The sequence below is a fragment of the Bactrocera tryoni genome, unplaced genomic scaffold (genome assembly GCF_016617805.1).
Source record: "Bactrocera tryoni isolate S06 unplaced genomic scaffold, CSIRO_BtryS06_freeze2 scaffold_187, whole genome shotgun sequence".
Lineage (NCBI taxonomy): Eukaryota > Metazoa > Arthropoda > Insecta > Diptera > Tephritidae > Bactrocera > Bactrocera tryoni.
In genome coordinates, this window is record NW_024395908.1 from 50,227 (window position 1) to 60,814 (window position 10,588).

At 34.7% G+C, this 10,588-nt stretch overlaps 1 protein-coding gene, 1 long non-coding RNA gene and 1 pseudogene across 4 annotated transcripts in view; 1 reads left to right on the forward strand and 2 right to left on the reverse strand.

Moving 5' to 3' along the window:
- Window positions 1-8,672, reverse strand: part of LOC120780139 (tyrosine kinase receptor Cad96Ca) — a 58,867-nt gene extending 50,195 nt beyond the window's left edge. For 2 of the 3 annotated variants that reach the window (XR_005705817.1, XM_040112427.1), the window contains exons 1-4: window positions 8,400-8,655; window positions 6,466-6,719; window positions 5,559-6,353; window positions 5,201-5,471 (exon numbers count right to left, since the gene is read on the reverse strand). Coding sequence is in view for 2 of the 3 variants with exons in the window: in XM_040112427.1 (XP_039968361.1) it covers window positions 5,201-5,471; window positions 5,559-6,353; window positions 6,466-6,719; window positions 8,400-8,511 (1,432 nt within the window). In the remaining variant the exon portion in view is untranslated. Of the gene's footprint in view, window positions 1-5,200; window positions 5,472-5,558; window positions 6,354-6,465; window positions 6,720-8,399 lie in introns of all 3 variants that reach the window. The other variant, XM_040112428.1, reaches the window with a different exon arrangement.
- Window positions 4,135-4,336, reverse strand: LOC120780141 (annotated as a pseudogene).
- On the forward strand, window positions 7,307-8,469 carry LOC120780140. Its single transcript, XR_005705818.1, has 5 exons — window positions 7,307-7,346; window positions 7,405-7,618; window positions 7,675-8,074; window positions 8,132-8,194; window positions 8,384-8,469. It is a non-coding gene; the product is annotated as an uncharacterized LOC120780140 (long non-coding RNA).
- Window positions 8,673-10,588: the final 1,916 nt, after the last annotated feature.

Consider the following 10,588-nt stretch of genomic DNA (forward strand, 5'->3'; position numbering starts at 1 on the left):
ATTTTTCTTAATTTTTTTAGTTTAAATAGAGGATAATTTTATGCCAATGATAATAAACTTTGCCCCAATTCCATACGACGTTCAGTTTTTTTCTATCCTGCCCGCCAATTAAGAATTATCGTATAAATGAAAAAATGAAAAAGCGCGCTTGAAATTTTTCGCTTTTTGCCCAAGCGCTCATACATATACATACATATCTGCTAGACGCTCGGTCACTTCCCTTCTAGTTCGGTAATATTTCGAATTCTCATCTATAACTTTGGGACATATTCTTAGATAATTTTTAAAGAAATTTATGCAAAAAAAAAACAAATCGATTGTTTGAAGCTTCTAAAGCAGGCTCCCTCCTTAATAAAGTTTTCGTATCAGAATTTATTGATCTTAAAAAAAATGAATTGGCAATTAGGCAAATGAAAAGTGATAAATATAAAAATAAAATTGAGAAAAATAAAAGTTGGAATAAATTATTAACGAAATACAAAGAAATAGATAAAAGTGCTACATTAGAAATAGATTCGAAGAAATGTTCCGCTTCCCTGTCGCACATGTTAACTCTGTGAAGAACGAACGCAAAATGGATTTGTGTCTCGTGTATGGGCAAACGAATTCATACCGATCGAACGCACTTGTGTGCTCGTGTATGGGCACTTTTATTGCAGTGATGCCCAAACGCACACTACCAAACTGTGTGCTTGTGTTGGAGTATGAGAGAGCTTGCTGCTACACCCACAAAAAATATAAGACTTTAGTATTAATTAATATAAAAAAATTTGAAAGTGATTCGACAACTTTAAGAAAATTGTGAAATTAATGAAATTCCTTATTAATTTTTTATCAATTACAAAAATAAAGACAATTCACGTGTCAAAAAGAAAATAAAATTCCAAAAGTTTTAAATATTGAATTTATGTTGAAGTTTTCACCTAAACGGCTGTATCAAAAAACTAAAAATCAATATTTTCCTGGTTTTGAACCAACTTATCTAAATCTAGTTCGGAGCCGCAAAACTTTATACGAAGTAAGTCTTCAAGGTGCCGCACGCTAATTTTATTTTTAGTATTTCATTTTATTAATTTCAAAGTGGAAAACGAAACTTTGCAACAATAAGAAGTTCCAAACATTGAAAAGAGTTTCCACATTTCGCTCTTTAATTTCGGATAAAAGTTGTCGTTCAGATTTTTTCAAAACTGTTGCCCAGTTTCACGAGGCAACAATAAATCACGTTGCATCTTTCACCCCAGAAAGTATTACACCCAGTAGGGTCGTTATGAATTTCAATAATCTGCTTAATTTTATAAAAGTCATGAAATCGGTTATGAAAATTAGTCTGCAATACTTCAGGGATGGGTGATATTCTTGCAGCCTTGCATGGTTAGAATATTTTTCTACAATAAAGCGTGTTCTTCAGTGAGGTCGTTTTCTTTAAAATTATTAATAAGCAAGCTTAATTTATGGTGAAAATTTCAATTGCTAAGACTAAATCGAATATTTGTTTATCGCGACCTTGTAAGGTCAAATTCAACTGATTAATTTGTTCACTTATATCCACAAGAAAAGCTAGATCTAATATAAAATTTGGATCTCTAAAAGATATAAGAAGTTCTTGGGACTCTGCTGACGAATCGTTTTCTAAAAATGAGACAATTTGCCTGCGCAAATCAAAAACTCGCTTTAAACTTTTTCCGCGACTTAACCAACGAGCCAATATAAAAAGTAAGAGGTCACCATAATCTGCATCGATTTCTTTTAAAAACTTCTTGAATTTTCTATGCTTTAAAGAATTTCGGACTCCCCTAATCCTATTTATAATTTTTACAGAAACTTGCATTGCATAGGTCATATTCAAACACTTTGCAAATAGGGCTTGTTGATGTACATATAATGCAGTGAAAAAAAGGGAAATTGTATCCGTTCTTGCTTAGAGTTCCAGAAAGTCCTTCATTTCTACCTACCATGACTTGAGCACCATCTGTACATATGCCACTTAATTAAGTTATATCAAAGACTGCAAGGACCGTTGAATATACAGCATTATACAGAATGTTACCAGTCACATGGCCATGCATACATACAACCGAAAGCAAGTCCACTTTTGTATCGAAGTTTTCATCTACCGTTTTTACATAAATAATTAATTGGTTCACATCGGATATATCTGTACTCTCGTCAATACATATGGAAAAATACTTGCTTTCTTGCACCCTTCGCATAGTCATATTATAAATATGTCGGCCTATTACTTTAGTTCGTCGAGTTATAGTTGTCCGTGATAAAGGTATTGAACTGATAGCAGCGAAAACTTCCTGACCTATAGTATTGAAACATTGAAAAACCTTTTGACACATATCTTTAATAAGAACTCCGTCCTCGAATGGTCTTCCCTTCTTTGCCAACTCTAAAGCAACAGCAAAACTAGCCTTTCCCTGAGCATAACGAACGCTTGAGTTTTCCCCAATGAATCATTAATGAATTGCTCTTAAAACGGTTTTTTTAGTTGGCATATAAATAATTCTCTAGAACTGCCCGTTACCGATTCATAAATAGAATGGTTTCCGCTATAATGTCTTTTAACATAGTACTCCCCTAAACTAAACACTCAGCATTACCGAAAAAGTTTTCGGAAAATAAAAAAAAAAGGTGCGTGGAGTCCCTACGCGCGGATGAAGTTATACTTCTTAGTGATATTCCCAGAAATGCATATCATTTTGTATGTAAGAAAACTAGAAAACTTAAATTCACTTTTTATAAATTTATTATAATTTATTATCTCCCCGAGCATGCCTTTGCCAACAGCTGGTCTTTTCGCGACGATGGCAAAAGCTAACAAGTAAGGAAGGGCTAAGTTCGGATGTCACCGAACATTTTAAACTCTCGCATGATAAAGTGATAATCGAGATTTCATTATACGTCATTTACATATTTTTCAAATACCCTATTTGTGTAAAGTTTTATTCCGCTATCATCATTGGTTCCTAATGTATATATTATACAAAGAAAGCATCAGATGGAATTCAAAATAGCGTTATATTGGAAGAAGGCGTGGTTGTAAACCGATTTCACCCATATTTCGTACATGTCATCAGGGTGTTAAGAAAAGATTATATACCGAATTTCATTGAAATCGGTGAAGTAGTTAATGAGATATGGTTTTTGGTCCATAAGTGGGCGACGCCATGCCCATTTTCAATTAAAAAAACAGCATGGGTGCAGCTTTCTTCTGCCATTTCTTCCGTAAAATTTAGTGTTTCTGACGTTTTTTGTTAGTCGGTTAACGCACTTTTAGAAGGAAACGACTCCATAGAGTTTGGTTGACATAGCTATGGTAGTTTCCGAGATATGTACAAAAAACTTAGTAGGGGCGGGGCCACGCCCACTTTTCCAAAAACATTACGTCCAATTATGCCCCTCCCTAATGCGATCCTTTGTGTCAAATTTCTCTTTAATATCTTTATTTATGGCTTAGTTATGACACTTTATAAGTTTTCGGTTTCCGCCATTTTGTGGGCGTGGCAGTGAGCCGATTTTGCCCATCTTCGAACTTGACCTTCTCATGGAGCCAAGGAATACGTGTACTAAGTTTCATCATAATATCTCAATTTTTACTCAAGTTACAGCTTGCGCGGACGGACAAACGGACGGACGGACAGACAGACATCCGGATTTCAACTCTACTCGTCACCCTGATCATAAGTATATATAACCCTATATCTGACTCTTTTAGTTTTAGGACTCACAGACAACCGTTATGTGAACAAAACTATAATACTCTCCTTAGCAACTTTGTTGCGAGAGTATAAAAATCATAAATTTCACAACTTTCTGGTGCTTCTCGCAAAAATCGATATGTATTCACGATCATACGTATACATACATACATATTTACACATGTTTGTAGGCGAAGCTGCTACAGCGGCAAGGGGTGACAATCGGCGGCCATTACTTTACTTATGCCATAGAAATTCCATTGCTACGAATATGGAAATGACAACGAAATAATGCAAATATGCATATTTCTAAAGGTCATTAATTTCTTTTAAGAAATGAAAGGAATGAATGATCCTGAGAAGTATAGTCCTAACTTTTCAACGGCCAACGCAGAGCATTTCAACCAAAAGGAATTTATTCATTAAAATCACCACTCAGAAGTCGTTTTATCCTTGTAAGCGATCGATTTTCGAAGAAACATCATTTCTAATATGCCACAAGACAAAATTAGAAATGAACTTCTTAAACCTCACGCTGTCAGATAAAACGATATACCTAGTCATCGCGGGTCGATTTTCAAAAAATGTAAATGAAGACTAACTACAGAAATAATCCTGTAAAGTATAGCTTTAATTTTTCAACGGCCAACGCAGGGTATTTCAACAAAAGGTCACATAAAATAGTTGAGAATTCGCAGAAATGAAAGACAATGAAAAGAAAAAGCAGTATAACTTCAATAAGGAACAAGCACACAAACATACATATGCGCAGCAGCAGCAAGGAAAGAGGTAACAATCGGCGATCCATTGTATATTTCTTTCATGCATAACCAAACCATAATTAGGACAATGCAATTCAAGTGTCAAAGGTGGTCTAGGTGGTAAGCGTTTCAAAAGTTACGATGAGCACGTAGGAGGTGCGTAGGTTCGAATCCCAACGGAATTGATTTTTTAATTGAATATGTCACCAACCAAAAATTGAAACATTGTTCTACAAAAACAACAAGAGCATAAGCATGGCAACATTGTGTTGTTGGTAGAAAAGCCGAGCTGTGCCGAAAGAAACGAACGAACAAACGATCGCCGATTGTCACCGCTTCGCTTGCTGCTCGAACATCTTCGCGGACAAGGTTGCGTAGATTCATATTGAGCAAGGTTGCGCTACCTGAATCTATCGCAATTTTTTCCGAACTCGTATAAGAAGTATAACTTAAAAACTTGTTTTCCCACTCAATATTAAACATAGTAAAATTGTTAATCAGCGCGCACATACAAATTACATGCGTAGCAGTCAACAGTCGTTGATCAAGTGATTTTCAAATGCACATTAATTTTCCACAATACGTGTGAGCGAATCTGTGAGAGAGCAATAAAGTCGGCCGCCCGCGGGCTAGGTAAAGCGCTTCACTGTTTTATTGCCACACCATTTATGTACATATAACTGTAAAATTAACGAATCTACTTGCAAAATCAGAAGGTTTAATTTTTGCATTTACCATCAATGTCGTTTGCTTCACAACGCCAAACTTGACCAAATGCACCTTCACCCAAAATATTGAAGAATTTAAGTCGGTGCCTCGGGAACTCCCAACAACATTTGCCATTCATATTAAAGGTTGAGTTATCAACTGCATTTTGGGAGGCATTTATCGAAAAACCAATAACATTATCAGTAATACTTTGTAGTTCATTAATGTTATTTGTCACATTAGTATCGTCATCGTGTATAGCTCCGTTGGTGGCATTTGACGACAGTTGTGATGTTACCTATTTTTTTGTGTACACAAAAGTATGGTGTTATCATTAGTAAGAGAATTTTGTACAAGTATGTAAAATACTATTGAATATTCTTACCAATCCATTCTGTTGAGGATCTCTCTCCCATGGCACGTAGCGATTGTTGTAGGCAGTAGGGCCATTCCAATGTTGCATTACCATTGAATTTCTGCCATTGTCAGCTAAATTGTTACTTAGATTGTCTTGATTAGATTTCTTAAACATTTCCTCTTTAGATTTTTTTTTTAATTTTTTACTAATGGCGCACAAATGTTTTCGATATAGAAAACCAAAAATGACAATAGCTACCAAAAATATGCATGAAGAAGTAAATATAATTGGAAGCACGATTGTTTTTGTCGAATAATTAGTACTCAAACTTTCATCGTATGAGATCTTATCTTTTAATATTTTTATGGAATCATCATTGACAGTGATGGCAGATTGAGTTTTATTTAAATGTAAAATTGAGTCGTTTTGATTGTGTTTGTATTCATGTTGTATAGTAGTTATTGGCGTCAATTTCAAACGACCTGTTGGTCGTGTTTGTTCATTGTTATTGCTATTAAGCGGGCGTAGAAATTTATGCTTATGATTTAGTTCAAATAAACCTTGATTGGAATCGAAATTTAAAGGTATGTGATTGGTTGGACGTTCTTTCGAATATTTATTTCGTACTGACTGTACTCCTGGTAAGGTGTCAAAAGGTGGTAGTATTTGAGAAATATTTTGTACAACATTCGTAACTGATGGCGGCGCGCGAAAATTAGACGAGGTATCGTTCTCCTTAGCGAGGATGTTAACAAATACTTCATTTTTAGCAGTTAAGTCTCCATCTGTTACAGTGATATATAGAAAAAAGTTTTCGCCACCCTGAAATACAAAGATGTGTTAAACGTTTCTTTGAGTTCATTAGTTGCAATATTGTAAAGATGATACATGAAAAAGAACAAATATAGCACTTATACTGTACATAAGAACTTACTCTCCCAATCAAACTTTCGTTCAAGTAAACTATTCCTCTGACTGAATCTATACGAAAAGGTAAATTTTCCTTATCATTATTATTGTTAAAATTAGATAGAAAATGTGGTTCAAGGCCAAAAACCATGTCATCGTTTTCTGGATCTTCAGCACGTATTCTAGTAATAATTTGGCCAACAGGTTCGGTTTCCGGTATTCTCCAGTTCCTTTCAGGCACATAGAGTATTGGGGGTGTATTAAGCAATGAAGTGCTTGCTATACAAATATATTAAAATAAAAATTAAAATGTAAATATTTGCTAATGTTAAGTATGTCGTATTACTATTCGTAACATGCGATAACTCACTAATTAAAAATGTCAAAATCATTCAATTTCACATCCTACATGATACAGCTCAGGAACTATTCGATCAATTTCAAACTTTATTATGGGTCATAACATTAATTTAACACGTTGAGGACGGCGTGACCTTCTAAGGTTTCATCTCGTGTCACGCTGGCTTTGATTCAGTACTAATTTTTGTTAAATGAAATAAAACTATTTGGTATCAAAACAAATTTTTAAATATATTTATTAATATTTGTGGGTTTCTTTTTTAAAAACTACCACTACTACTAAAAGCTGCGCCGTCCTCAACGTTTTAAATACCAATCAAATTGTTGGACTTAAACCTTGCAACCTTCTTATTGCAGCTTCAAAAATCGGTCACATCGGCTAAATAATTCTTTAATACTTGTTCGGACCGACATTGAAAACATTTTGAAAATACATTTGTATGTTGTGGAACGTAAGTCGTTCGGACCGACAATTTGTGTTTTCGCTGAGTTTTCACTGACAGCTCTCAAATTTATTTGTTTGTTTACATTTGAGTAACAAGAATGGTAAGTTTTGAAGTCATTAATATTTGCTTTAATTATTACTAAAGATCGTGTTTTTTAGAAATCTGAGAAAAAGATGTTAATTGCGAAAGCATTGGCTTTGAGAAGCCAAATAAATATCCTGCTCATCGACAATTCCTCAAGAGAACTATTGGGATGTCTTACTACTCAGCACCATGCCTTGGCAAAAAAAAACCGAGTTAAAGAAACAACATCTAATCGTATTAGATTTTATAAAGAACCTTGGGATGCCGATTAATTCATGTTGGACAAAAGTGTGTATACGTTCCTACTGATGCAAAAGTTTTCAATCATATATTATTAATTCCAGCAACGTAAGAATCAGTTTTGGGAACACGATTGCCAACGAAACGGATCTGCTGTTTTTAAAGAGAACTTTCGCATGGATCGAAGTTCCTTTGATAAATTAAGTGACATCCTCCGCCCGTTACAAAAAATGGATACAAATTACCAAAAAGCTATTCCTATCGAGAAAAGAGTGGCTATAACATTATTTGCTTTAGGGTAATCTGCAGAGTATCGTAGTATCGCCAACATGTTCGGTGTAGGAAAATCTACGGTTTGCGAAATTTTACTGGAATTTTGCACCGAAATCTGGAGATTACTGCAGCCATCCTCTTTTAAAATGTTGCCTCTAAACAGAGAAAATGTAACCGCATTGGTGACTGGTTTCGAGGTAATTGGATTCCCACAATGCTTAGGAGCAATTGGTAAATATTGGTTATAAAATCTTAAATTTGCGCTAATGTTCTAATAATTGTTTACAGACGGATGCCACATTGAGATTCATCCATCATCTGACGAAGCTGTGGATTATTATAATTATAAAGGTGGTATTCCACCGTTTTAATGGCATTAGTTGATGCTAAGTAAAGTCTAAAAACTCAATATACATATATTATTATTATTATTATTATTTATTAGAGTAATATGAAATATTAAACTAACTTGAGTAAATACACACTAGCTACCAGGGTCTACATATAAGTACATAAGTAATATTTACAATGTATTTTCAGATACTGTTTTACTTACATAAACGTAGGAAGTCGTATGAGACGTCATCACTTAAAAAAGAAATGGATAGTTGTCCTTTACTAAGCGCAATGTCTAGAGAAATTTCAGGCGTAAATGTGCCAGTATTCATTATTGGGGATTCGGCTTTTCGATTTAGCAAACAACTAATGAAACCGTATCCATTTAGCGTAAATCAAAATAATGGTGAGAAGGTATTTAACTACGCCCATTGGAAAAGGAATTGACAACTCTGTACAGAACGCCAACTCCATAATAAAAGCATGTTGCGTCCTTTACGATTTTTTATACTCTCGCAACAAAGTTGCTAAGGAGAGTATTATAGTTTTGTTCACAAACGATTGTTTGTAAGTCCTAAAATTAAAAGAGTCAGATATAGGATTATATATAGGGTTATATATACGAAAGTGATCAGGGTGACGAATAGAGTTGAAATCCGGATGTCTGTCTGTCCGTCCGTCCGTCCGTGCAAGCTGTAACTTGAATAAAAATTGAGTTATCATGATGAAACTTTGTACATGTATTTCTTGGCTCCATAAGAAGGTTAAGTTCGAAGATGGGCAAATTGGCGAACTGCCAATTAAAGTGAAATTTGGCACAAAGGGTTGCACTAGGGAGGGGCATATTTGGACGTAATTTTTTTGGAAAAGTGGGCGTGGCCCCGCCCCCTACTAAGTTTTTTGTACATATCTCGGAAACTACTATAGCTATGCCAACCAAACTCTATAGAGTCGTTTTCTTCAGGTATTTCCATATACAGTTCAAAAATGGAAGAAATAGGATAATAACCACGCCCACCTCCCATACATAGGTTATGTTGAAAATCACTAAAAGTGCGTTAACCGACTAACAAAAAATGTCAGAAGCACTAAATTGTACGGAAAAAATGGCGGAAGGAAACTGCGCCTATGCTTTTTTTTAATTGAAAATGGACGTGGCGTCGCCCACTTATGGACCAAAAACCATATCTCAGGAATTACTTCACCGATTTCAATGAAATTCGTTATATAATATTTTCTTAACACCCTGATGACATGTACGAAATAACGCTGATGCCTTCTCTGTATAATATATACATTAGGAACCAATGATGATAGCGGAATAAAACTTTACACAAATACGGTATTTGAGAAATATGTAAATGACTGATAATGAAATCTCGATTATCACTTTATCATGCGAGAGTATAAAATGTTCGGTGACACCCGAACTTAGCCCTTCCTTACTTGTTAAATGATAACAACGACACGCTAAACGCTAAATGGGTACACGCTTTGGAAGAGTTGGAGACTAGACGCCAGAATCCGTGTGATATTTCGTATGCATCTGACGACCCAATTAATGGAGAAATGATTCGGACAGCACTTTGTACATATTTTGGTAAGTACTTGTGCATATTGTATCGCAATATCTACATTTTACACAATTAAATATATGTACATTAAGTCAAAGATAAAGTTGTACGCACAAAACAAAATTCAATTTTATTTTCCATATAAAAACTAATACATATCAACGTTAAACATATATTATTAAACAGAAAACAATTATATTCATTAATTTTTTTTATTTATTTAGAAATTGAAGTAATCGTTCATTTGTTTCTTTAGAATCTTTTATATATTGTTCCATCATTTCGGTTTTTTTATTGTCGTTTTCAACCATTCTTTTTGTTAAGTCCTTAATTTCTTTACTGGTTTCAATGTATTCCTCACTTGCTTTCTCGAGCTGTTTTTCAATTTGTTCAAATTTTTTTAATATGGTGCTCTGAAAATGATTCCTTATTTTATTAATAGAATCACTCGGCTCGGGAGACGGTACTGGTAGCGAAGAAGTATCGGTTGGCGACATCGACATCGCTGAGGGCGATGGTAGGCAAACCGGTGATGACTATGGAGATGCAGCAACAAATGTAGAAGACGCAGCCGTTTACACCGAAATTTGGAGTGGTTCGGAGTTAGTAGAACCTTTTTAAAAATGTAATTATATATGTATGTAAATATATATAATATATTGAATTACAAAACAAATGTTTCTTACTTTGAAAACTTTCCTCCACTAAGCCCTCGGTGTTGTAACTGACGTGCGGCGACAGTACGGCTCTCATTTTATCATAAAGTGGCCACTGCGAGGGAGAACCGCCAGTTGACCCAACTGCTGTCTTCTCTTTCCTGTAAAACATGATATAT